The sequence below is a fragment of the Calypte anna genome, chromosome 14 (genome assembly GCF_003957555.1).
Source record: "Calypte anna isolate BGI_N300 chromosome 14, bCalAnn1_v1.p, whole genome shotgun sequence".
Classification (NCBI taxonomy): Eukaryota; Metazoa; Chordata; class Aves; order Apodiformes; family Trochilidae; genus Calypte; species Calypte anna.
In genome coordinates, this window is record NC_044260.1 from 12,072,068 (window position 1) to 12,084,258 (window position 12,191).

A 12,191-nucleotide genomic window follows, 5' to 3' on the forward strand; every position below is an offset into this window, starting at 1 on the left:
CAGAATAGTCAGAAGGGAAAGATCAATATGTCCCTGGAGAGGAAATGCCAGGGACAGGAGCAAGCCCACGAGCTGGAGGCCAACCATCCTTATGTTGTTCTTCTGCCTGGAAGCTGCTCACCTCTCTGCCACCAAGAGCTGTGTTCAGCAGCATCAGCACCTCTAAAAGATTAAACACCTTCCTGGGCTTGGCAGCTGCTGCAAAATATTTCTCCTTTCTGAACCTGAAACATTGGGGAGGACATGCACCAAAGGACAGAGGGAGCAGCAGGGACAGAGACCTGGTGCCTCTCCAATACTTCCTCAGAATGGGGGAAGGATGGCACCTGCTGAAAGTAAATTCCCAAGTTCTTTGAGGAAAGGGTCTTCTCTCCCTCCTGACACCCTGCAGCCCTACTCTCACTCATCAGACCCTCTGCACCATCAAGGCCACCACTGCCATCCCAGGGCTCAGCCAAACCTGGTGCTGTGGTGGGGAGGTGAATGCTGCCAGCCCCAGTGTTCAGGCTGGGGCAATAACCAGGCAACACTGAGGAAAGCTGCCTTTTTTTTTTTTTCCCTTTTTTTCCCTCTGTGATAGCATGCTGACAGCCTTAATGAGTAGCTAATTAGCTGTTTCTAACTGAGCATTAAGGAAGCCAGGAAAACAACCTGGGAGGATCTGGACAGAAAACAACAACTCATTCATTCATCCAAGGCTCTGGCTGTGGAAGGAGCCTTCCAACCTGCAAGGCTATTCTCACTCCTCCTCTTCTTGGCATCCTCAGCACCTTCCAGCTGTGAATAAAGCACAATCCTAAACACTTGCTGCGTGCAATGAAGGCTTTTCCTTCCACCCTTGTGTGCAGGGGGGGTTGTGCCCAAGGTTTGCTCTTGGGTGGCTGCTCCATGGTGCTCATCCCATCTGTGCTCACATGGGAGGAGGTGTTTGCAGCAGGTGATGAGGTTTGTGGTGAGTCTGACTCACACTGGGACTTCATCCCACAGTCTTTTTCTCCACCTCAGCTTTCTGGAACACCAGCACACCAAGCAGGGACCTGCTGGGTGCTGAAGGGTGCTCTGGACACTGTGTCCTTCATGGCAGACGCTCTCTCAGACCTGCAAAGCACTTTGGTTTTCTCTCTACCAGGAGACAGACCACTCTTTATCCAGGTCTGTTCATCTCCACCATTTGCTCAGGTCTGTTCTTGCAGACCACAACACAGGAAATCCTGAGTGGGATTACCTGGAATCCTGTGTACAGCTTTGAAACCCCCAGCACAGGAAAGATACAGACCTGTTGTAGAGGATCCAGAGAAGGGCCACAGAGATGATCAGAGGGCTGGACCACCTCTGCTAAGGACACAGACTGAGAGAGTTGGGGGTGTTCAGCCTGGGTAAGAGGCTTCAAGGAGACCTTCAAGCAGTTTTCCAGTCCATGAAGGACCTACAGGAAAGCTGGGGTTGGGCTTTTCACCAGAAAGGATAGTGCCAGGATAAAGGAGTAGTGGTTTCAAACTGAAAGTGGGGAGATTTAGGTTTGATAGGAGGAAAGAAATCTTCACCATGAGGGTAGTGAGACACTGGAACAGGTTGCTTAGGGAGGTTGTTGATTCCCCATCCCTGAAAGTGTTTAAGTTCAGGTTGGATGAAGCCTTGTGGGACCTGGGCTGGTGGGAGGTGTCTCTGCCCGTACAGGGGGATTGGACCTTCAAGGTTCCTTCCAACCCAAACCATTCTGAGTGCTCACAGAACATCACAAACCACCTTTGATTCCAAGCAATGGAGCTGCCTGCCATTACCTCCCTCCTCACAAGTGTCCCCACTCCCTCAGGACCCCAGGATTCAGCTACACAACCTTGCCCATGAGTCTTCCTCCCACATCAAGAGCCTCTCCTAACAACTCAAAGGGCTGAAGGGAGACCCATGGGGCTCTCTTGCAGGGAGAGCAATCCCCTGGGTGCTGCAGAACAGGCTTAGCAATGTGCCAGGATCCTCTCTCTGCATGACTTTTTGGGAGAATTAGTAGCACCAGGAAATAAAATGCAGCCTGCAGAGCATTCAAATTAATCCAGGGTTTCAGCAGCTGCTTGGCTGGGTAACTCACTGTGATCTGACTGTGAGTTAGCAGGTTAGATTTTAAAAAGAAAAAAAATTTAAAAATCCAAGGGTGCTCTTTGAAGGGAGCTGTTTTACAAGGATTTTATTTTGCTCTGGATTGATTAACCCTGCCTTGCAGGTCTTATTTTTGCTTCAGTGCTAATAATCCTTTCCCCATGATTTTGATGGCACCAGCATGGTTCCAATGGCACCAAAAGCACTGAAACACTTTGGCTACCAATGGCTCTCCCAGTAAAATTGCTCAGAGCAGCTGGCCCAGCCATACTGGTATTTCATCAGGATCAGCACAAGAGGAGGAGAATACCATAAAAAACCTCAGCTGATCTGAAGGCCAACACACACTCCCAGGCTGGGGAATATTTGCTGCAGCAAACACCCTGCCAGGCCAGGACACTGAGGAGACCTCAGTGGTGCCACTCTCTGCTGCTGCTCCTCCTGATAGAGACCAGGAATGAGCACCCTGAAGGTGACTTCACATCACAGAAAAGGGGCATTTTGGTCTGTTGAAGGCTCCAGAGACAGCAGCTTGCCCTGGCACAGCTCACCCAGAGCATCACCTCCCCACACTGGCTGGATTTCACCACCTGCCTTCACTTTTTCACCAGTGTAACATGAAAAATGGGGAGGTTTGAGTAAAACACTCAAAGGGACAAAAAAAAAACCAAAACCCAAAACTCCTCGAGAAGGGATGGGTTTGGAACTGGATAAATGCCCCAAAGACCGAGGTTGGATTTCCTTTTAGTTTTGCCCTTGGAGAAGCAGGAAAGGTTCGGGGTGGTTCTGCAGGTCCCTGGCAGAAGGAGGTGAAAGCTGAACCCAGAGCTGTGGCACTCACCAGTAGAAGGGACCGTGCAGCCTTTCTGGTGGTCAGAGGCTGAATGCTTCTTGTAGGACTTCTGCTCTGGCATCTCCTCCCTATAGGCTGTGGAGTCCAGGAGTGGGAGCCTGCTCAGGACCGGGGACTGGGGGATGCTGGGCAGTGTTCGGGATTTCCCCAAGAGCGGTCGCTGCAGTTTTCTGTCCAGAGACCTTGAGGGGAAGAAACACAGGGATCACCCCAATGAGTAAGTGGGACAATTTTTTCAAGGCAGGACCCTTCTGTAACAGACAAGGCTGCCACTGGAGAGAGCACCTTCCCCACACCACACCAGACCCTTTGTTTGCCAACCTGCTGCTGTTTCAATCAAACCTTCTGCCCTCACCAGTGTATTTTTATTAGAAACTTGTGCTTATGCCTGAAGCAACAAAAGGCACATCTGGAGGTCAACATTAGGTTTTGAGTCAAGCAAAAAGCCATCAAGAGCAAAACTCAGATGGCTCCCACTTCCCCCAAAGTGTTCATGGTCCTCTGCTGTCTGGCTTTGGGGAACCTGGAGAGATGCTCTAAGGGGACCTTGGCCACCTTCTTGGGGCTGCAGACCTCTCTTCAGAGAGGCAGCAGACACAGAACAGAGCTCAGAAATAGAAAAAGCCCTTCAGATGGGTCTGCCTGGTCCCACACAGCCAGGGCCACCACCTGCTTGTCCATCAGCTGAGCTCAGAAAGCTACAAGAAGCCACAACTCTTGCTAAAGCACCTGAGATGCCTGCTTAGCAAGGCACGATCAGCAAAACCAGCACATGAGGCAGTCTAGCACCCACCTCACTTCAAAACTCATGGATAATCAGAATGAAGGAAAAAAAAAAGAATCAAAAAACAGAAGGTTCAAGACCAAAGTGATAGGAATTGCCTGTAAGAGAGTAAAAACCCCACTGAGCATCATCTGAGGCAGCAGAATGCTTTTCCTAGTGGAAATCAGGTCAACCAGGAGGTCCCAGGCCCCCAGATGAGAGTAAGACAAGACTCACGTAACAGGCACTGGATTGGTCATGAAGATGTCACACAGCATCTAAAAACAAGTTTAAGATCCCTGTGGAGCCAAAACTCAACTATATCTGATGATGGGGCTGCAGGGGTGCCCAAGATGCACACCAGCAACACAACCACCACCATCCTCATCCTCCAAAAGCTCAGAGTATGCCAAGTCTTGCAGTGGGGGAATGGGAGCAGGTCCTGCTTCACCCCAGAGCCTCCTTCAAGGGATGGTCCTCAAGGGCCACCCTCAGGACTGCCCAGATCATGTTGTAAAGATCCCAGGAATGTGGTGAAAAAGAGCAGATGCCCAGCACCACCATGGGGTGAGGACAAACAGCAGGGTCACCCTGTGCCAAGGGCTGCAGCCTGGCCCCTTTGCCCCTCTGGCACAGACCCCACACCTGATCCTGAGCTCCCCAGCACTCTCCAACATGGACCAGCCAAGGGCTTCTCCTCACACAAGGCTGTTCCCAAATCTCAGACTGAATGGTACAAAAACCTTCAAATTTCCATCCGAAATTCAATTGTTAGCTGGTTTTATGCTCGTTTATTCTTATGCCAATATTAACCTTTAGCTTAAATAATTATTCCCCCTCTCTGCTGTTTGCTCCCATGATTAATTTCCATCCTGCCATCGTCACAGCCCCTTTCAGCCTGTATTTTTCTAGGCTGATTAAAGTGACTTCTTTTAGAAAATGAGCTCTCATTCCCCATGGTTGTTTCCACAGGACTCTCTTGCCTTCCCTCCAGCTCAGACCCAGCACCCCCCAGCCATCCCCCATCACCTCTCAGTGCTGGGCCAGGAGTGCCAGGGCTCACTCTGCCTCCCAGCACACACCACCACTGAATTTTATCTGTTTCCACTAAGCTGGTCCTCAAGGTCATGCAGGGAGAGTCTATCACACAAAAAAGTCCTGACCCTCGGTGCCCTCCTGTCACCACTCCATTTATTATGATGCTTTGTTCAATCCCTTTAACAAATGTGACAACAGCTCCTGACTTGGGTTGGCATTTAGTGTCACCCAGTAGGGAGCAGGGAGATGGGGGCTGGGGCAGAATCAGAGAATGTCAGGGGTTGGAAGAGACCTCTGGAGATCATCCAGTCCAACCCCCCTGCCCCAGCAGGATCTCCCAGGGCAGGACACAAAGGAACACATCCAGGGGGGGTTGGAAAGGCTCCAGAGAAGGAGACTCCACAACCTCCTTGAGCCAGGGCTCCCTCACCCTCAAAAACAAAAAGCTTCTCCTGATGTTTCCATGGAACCTCCTCTGCTCCAACTTACACCCATTACCCCCTGTCCTATCATTGGTCACCCCTGAGAAGATCCTGGCTCCATCCTCCTGGCACTCACCCCTTACTTATTTATCAACATGTGAACAACATGAGAGGTTATTCTGCTCTCCTCCAAGCTGCAGAGCCCCAGCTCCCTCAGCCTTTCCTCACCAGATGTTCCACTCCTTCGATCTTTGTGGCTCTGCACTGGACTCTCTCAAGCAGTTCCCTCACCTTCTTGAACTGCAGGGCCCAAAACTGGACACAATATTCCAGATGCTGCCTGACCAGGGCAGAGTAGAGGGGGAAGAGAAGCTCCTGAGGGATGGTGAGGCATTGGGAGCCCAGCATCATCCTGCCCACACCAAAGCCCATGCTTTGCTGGCATCCACCAGCTATGCCAGGGGCTACAAAGCCAGAATTAGCATCCTGAGTCGTTTCTATTTTGGTGAAACCTGTGCACCTCTCACTGGAACACATTTTTCTGGCACAAGACATCAGGGATGAAGCATAATACGTCACTGCACTGCATAAATGAAGCCTGGGCTCTGCCAGAGTTCAATATGTTCCTTTTTTTCTTGCATGTAAAATCTCAGTGCTTTCTAAACAGACCTGCATAGAGCTCCATCCCCTGCAGAACACTGTTAGGGTTTGAAGTGCTCCCAGACCTTCACACCTGCAGTGCCACTCATACAGAACACACGGAGGGGGAGCAAAGGGAAGAACTGACACCCTTAGAAGAGCAATTTGTAAGCTGTGGAGCTGCAGATGGCACCTAATGAGGAGGCTCTGTAGTGACTTTATAGCAACTTTCCAATATCTGAAGAGGGTTACTGAAAGCAGAGGGGACAAAAAACCCAGCCCCTAGGACCCAAAAAAAGGGGCAAAAAAGAGGCAGAACACATCTCAAAACAAGTTCTGTGCCTGGTGCCTTCCCCGTGGTGATGTCCTCACTGGGTGGCTTTTCCATCACCACAGGGCAAGAGAGGGAAAGGGCTGAGCAGAGCTAAAGGGAAGAGAGGGACAGAAAGCAGGGGAATGCCCGTGAAACCAGGGGAAGCCAGAGCCTGCATCTCTCCTGGAAGCAGCTGCACACCTGCCCCAGCCTCTGCTCCCTGTTTATTGCCATATGGAGAAGTTGCTCTCCAGGGAGCACTTCCCAGCCCAACCTGAAGCCTTCTTTTAGTTTCATTTTGAAAGAGAGGAGAGAGCTTTCATCTTCCCCCAAGGGAGCCTGGAGGAGTCTCTACCATGGCAGCCACAGCAGAAATCCAGCAACCCAGCAGGTGGAAAAAATACCCCTAATCCCAACTACTTGCATCATCCAGAAAGGACCCCCAAATAAGTCACTGGTTTACAGAATTTCCCACTGAAGTGACAAAAAAAACCTCCCAGACATCTCCTGGAAATGGCCAAGGAGAGTCATCCTCTGGAAATGTCCCGTTCCTGGGAAGGGGGAAGCCCTCACTCTGCTGCAGACTCAGAAAACCCCAAGCAGCCACTGGGCTTCATCCAGCCTCCTCATCTTCCCAAGGCCAGGCTGTTCATGGAAAATGGGAAAGACAGAAAGATGTTAAGAGGGAGAGGAGCAGAGGAGAGGGCCACCAGCTGCTCTGGACCTCACCTGCCTGCTCCAGAGCTGTGGCTTTCTTCCAGCCATAAATCCCAACATGTGAGGCCATTTCAAAGCTCCAGGGGGAACAAGACATGTCCTGAAGAACTCACAGCCCCAGAAGGAAAAATAAGAATTAAAAAAATTTAAAAAAAAAAGATGACAGAGGAGCCACACAGCTGCTCCTCATCCTACAGGACCACACAGCATTTCACCAGTAATTGTTGGTGGCTCCTCTACACCCTCAGTCAATTAGTTGAGTGAATCTGTTGAGCAAAGGAAGCTTAAAAAGCTGAAGGACTGGAGAAGAACGAGTAAACGAGGTGTTGAGATCATCCTGACAGAGGATGGCAGGGATGGTGGCCAGCAGAGCCCACTTATTGCAAAGGGACACAGCTCCCAGCTCTGCCAGCAAGAGGCTGCTGAGCCTGCTCCTCCAAGGAGGTGTAACTTAGCAACCTGACCTTAAATCCTCAGCAAAGGTTTCAGATGGATTCAGGAAAATGAGAGATGCTACAAGCCAGGAGGAGCAATTACCCACCATAACCCTCTTTGGAGCTGGGGCAAGGGCACACCTGCCTTTGATCAGGGAGAACCATCCTCCTGCAGCTGAACCACACAGCTTCTGACCACCAGCAGTGGCTTCAAAACTGAAAAAAATAAACACAACACCCACCTCCACCCCCTGAAACAGTTTCCAGAGACCCAGCTGGGTCTAAGGAGGCAGAGGTATGATGCACATCCCAGAGAGCCCCAAAAAGAACCCAGGTCAGGGGGTTTCCCAGCAGGGCTCAGCTCCACGGTGCGGCATTCATCTCTTCATCAGCCCAAAGTGAGGAGCTGTGGGAGGGTTGTGTGCCACAGGGAAGAGGAGATGAGCAGCAGTTTATGCAGTGCTCTTTTCCATCCCCATCCAGATGGCAACAGGAGGCAGGAAAACCTCTGCCTGCAGCTGGATTCTGCAGAGGAGCTGCACAGGAAAGGGAAGAGCAGGAGGAGAGGGGAAACTGAGCACAGGAGGCTGTGAGTGCCTTCAAAGCTGTTCCTGGACAGAAGCACAAGGATTCCAGGAGGTCTCAACATGGTCCAAAGCCCAAAGTAGTGGCAGGGCCAGGAGTGAAGTTTGAGGAGATGGGGCAGCAGCAGGGAAGGCTCAAGAAGGTGTCTGAGAGGAAGAAATACAACCAGCTCTAGTCCAGGGTGGCCTCAAAAAACAGAGCCCAAGGATTTAGGAAGAACGATGGACGTCATGGGGCACTAGAGCATGTCCAAACCACAAGAGTTTGCTCTGGAAACCTTATCAACTGTTAGCAAACCCCTGAGTCCCTGGTACTTTTCCAATGACCCTGTGAAAAATCTTCCCTTTGCATTCAAAAAACACCTAACCAGGAACACCCTCCCATTCCCAGGAACATCTCCAGAACACAAGAAGTTTGGACAGTCCTAGTCCTGCCCTGAGGACCATACAACCATGCTTGGTTATTTCTTTGGGTCATTTGGGACCAGAGAGGAGGCATCAGCAACCCCTGTGCTGCTTGCACAGAGCGTGGCTGCTGCTCCCCAGGCAGCAGGAGCTCAGCCCTGCCACAGCTTTCTTCTTCCCAGCTCAAGCCAAGCCTCCACAATGCCATCTTCATGTTGTTAAAAGATAACAGGGGCTTAAACAACAGAGGATGATAGCTGAAAACAGCATCTTTTATCTGGCTGTGAAACAGTTTCAAAGCAAAACAAAAACCAAAGCAGCATTCAGTCTGCAAGTTCACAAAAGGGGAGACAAAAAAAATAAAACAACCCAAGCTATGTGAAGGTATAAAAATACCTTCCCAGGCTCAGCTGTGGGCTGGTAAATACCATTATTTCCACCAGCTGGTTTGCAAAAGCTTCCTCTCTGCCACCTCTCCAGCAGGGACCATGATCCAAACACTGGACTAAATACCCAGCATGGGGGGGGAACTGCTCCAAAAATTCAACAGGGGTTTTGGGAGGTGCAGGTGAGGATTCCACACACCTCAGGAAACACAGAGAAAACCTCAGCAAAGCATTTCTGAGGAGCCACTTGGAGGAGAAGCATTCAGCACCCATTGCCCCTTCCAGCCCAGCTGTGCCCTTGCATCCCCCATCTCACTTTTCATCCCCACCCTGTGGAGCAGGGCTCAGCAAATTTCCCAGAAAAATCCTGTGAACAGGCAAATGCAGCCATGGCCATGCACAGTTCTAGGGGAACAAGGTAAATAATAATAATGATAGTAATAATAATAATAATAGAATATTTCACATCAGTTCAGAGCTCTGGCACTGTGGTTGGTTTATGGTTTCCATTTCAACGTTTACCTAAATGTGGTTATTAAAAAGAGAAAAGGAAATACTCAGGCCAGACACTACCATTAATTTATTCAAACTGTGTCTGTTTCTTCCTTAGGAGAACTATTTTTTCCCAGCTCCACTGCAGGCACTGAACCAAATTCCCAGCCAGTGGGGAGCCGTTCCCAGACCACCACAAGGCTATGAGTTCCTATTGCTCCAAGTGTCAAGCCCAGTGGTGCCAGCTGTGGGTGTAGCTCTGGAGACTTCTATAATGTGCACCAGGAAAGAGTCCTTCCATTATCTACATTTTAGCTATTTCTTCCTTAAAGCAACAGAAAAATGCACTGAAGCTTTCCAGTTTTTCCATAAACGTGGATTTGCAATCTAGGGAGGTTCTCTTCCCCCTCTTCTCTGACCTGGTGAGACCACGCCTGGAATATTTGATCCAGTTTGGGGCTCTCAGTTCAAGACAGACAGGGACCTACTGGGGAGAGCCCAAGGCAGAGCTATGAGGATGAGGGGACTTGAGCATCTCTCCTGTGAAGACAGCCTGAGAGCCCTGGGGCTGTTCAGCCTTGAGAAGAGAAGGCTGAGAGGGGATCTGCTGAATGCCCATCAGTACCTGAGGGGTGGGGGGCAAGAGGAAGGGGCCAATCTCTTCTCAGTGGTGCCCAGGACTAGCACAAGGAATAACAGGTTAAATATATATATATACATTTATATATATAAAGCACCTATCAACCTGTTGATAAACATTCTTTGGAACCACTCTGACAGCAGAGGTAAGAACAGGAGTCAGCCTGTTAGTACCTCAGCACTTCTGTTTCCAAACAATTTAAAAAAAAAAAAAAAGTCATAAGACTTTGCTGCCAGCCTGCCTGCCTGGTGTTTAATACTGCTGCTCCATCAGGGTTGGATGTAGGAAGTTCCACCTCAACATGAGGAGAAACTTCCTGCCTGTGAGGGTGAGGGAGCCCTGGCCCAGGCTGCCCAGGGAGGTTGTGGAGTCCCCTTCTCTGGAGCCTTTCCAAACCCCCCTGGATGTGTTCTGTGTGTCCTGCCCTGGGTGATCCTGCTGGGGCAGGGGGGTTGGACTGGATGATCTCCACAGGTCCCTTCCAACCCTGAACATTCTATGATTCTACAACTCCCCTGTGTCTGGCCAGGTCCTCCTCAAACCCACTCCCACCTGGAGAGCACCACTTACCCCAGGAGTAAGCAAACACCTCCTGTGCCACTCAGGGCAGCCACGGGTGGGCAGGAGCAGGGCAAACAGGGACAAACCTCCAGGCAGAACTCTTTCTCTCACCAGACAGCACTTTTATTAGAAGCTGTTAAAATTCAGGTCCACTGTCTGAAATCACTTCCTTCCCCTTCTCCCTGCACAAGTCCCAGTGTGTATTGCTGGTGCTTCTGTTTCCTACCTGCACACCCACCCAGCTGTGACTCAGTGCCAAAACAGTGGGGGAATTAGGAAGCAAACAGTCTTTCTAGCAACTGTGACTCACAGGCCAAGGCTTTTTGATGAAGGAGAAGTTTTCTGTAGTCATGCTACATATGTAATTCCTCTTAATACCAGCATAACTTCCCCCTCCTCTCCCTCCCCCATCCAAAATAAAGGATGACTATCCATTTTTTCCTGCCTAATCCAGGCTAAGATTAGCTCCAGCTTGTGCAGAAGATAGTCAGCTCCCAACCTCATCTCCCATCCCAAAGATTAGCTTTAGAAAGAGGCCAGAAGCTAGGTATCAACAACACCAGGCACAAACCACAGCACTTGGCCCCAAAACCCAAAAAAGATGATCCTGAGAGCTCAGCTCTGCTTTTCCAGCCTGCCAGATCCAGCGAGTTTGATTTTCCCAGCCAGCTCCCAGGCCCACATATACATTTTCATAGAAGAGATGTTAAACACACCTCTACCTACAGCCAGGAGCAGGTTTTTGAGGGGCACTGAGAAGCAGAGGGGAGCAGAGCAGCAAGACACACCTGGATGTCCCCATCCCTTCCCCCTGCAAAGGTGCTGGTGGGAGAAAGGAGAGTACCAGCAACCTCCTGGAACCAGAAGTGCTGCAAAGCTGGGGTCAGGTCATGGGGTGCTGGAACTGGAAATGCACCCAGGTGTCCCCAGCACATAGCAACCTCCGTGGAGAACCAGGACACATCATGTGGAGAGCTCTGCCCCTGGCAAGAGCAGGTTTGATGGGTAAAGAGACTTCTTCTTCACACTGCTCCCCAAGCCCCTTCCTGATAGATCCCAGCTGCGGCGCTGCAAACAATAAAGGAGAAGAGCAAAGCTAAAAAGCCTCTTCAGGCTTAATATGCAAAGCCCAGGCAGCTTGATCAAGCAACAAAAGCTAAATGTCATTTCCTCTGGTGGCACTGCCACTCTGCTCACAAAACAGAACTGTTTGTGTCTGACAGCTTGTCATCTCTGTGAGGCACCGGGGACGCGGCGCTCGCGCAGCCTGGGGAAAAGCTGACACAGAGGAGAGGGGAGAAAGACTCAGTCCTTCACCCCACCACCAATGCAGAGGGCAAAGGAAGCAGCTGCAAAATGCAAGAGCTGAAAGGCACCCATCAGCCTGACGGCCACAGCCACCCAGAGATGCCAAAGCAGGTGGGAAGGAGCAGGAGCAGCACCCCCCAGTGCAGACACCCAACCCATCACCCTGTGATCCAGCATCTCTCCAGCTGACAGGGACTGAAGGTTTCAGCTCCAGCTCCCAAAGCTCTCTCACATGGCCAGGCAATCACTCTCAGGGCAGTTGTAGAGATGCTGCAGGTCTGCTGCCCAGCACAGCTAACAGGATTAATGGGCCCTCAGCACCTCTGCAAAGCTGGCCAGGGTCTGAGTCACTGCCACTGGATTTAGGGCTCTATTTCCAGCTCAGCCTGGTCAGGCACCAGCACACTTCTTCCATGCAGTAGCCATGGACAATTTTTTTTTATTTCTTTTTTAATAGGTTGCAATGAACTCTCACAACAAAGCAGCAAATCTGTGCACCTACCTTTCCCTGCTGGCCTCCCAGCTGGCAAGGGAGGTGTCAG

General features: G+C 50.6%; 1 protein-coding gene across 1 annotated transcript in view; it reads right to left on the minus strand.

The window, feature by feature from the left end:
* Positions 1 to 12,191, minus strand: part of LOC103536864 (ankyrin repeat and fibronectin type-III domain-containing protein 1) — a 184,464-nt gene that overhangs the window by 143,916 nt on the left and 28,357 nt on the right. The window contains exon 2 of the mRNA XM_030459725.1: positions 2,936 to 3,129. Coding sequence (XP_030315585.1) covers positions 2,936 to 3,008 — 73 coding nt within the window. The 5' untranslated portion in view covers positions 3,009 to 3,129. The remainder of the gene's footprint in view (positions 1 to 2,935; positions 3,130 to 12,191) is intronic.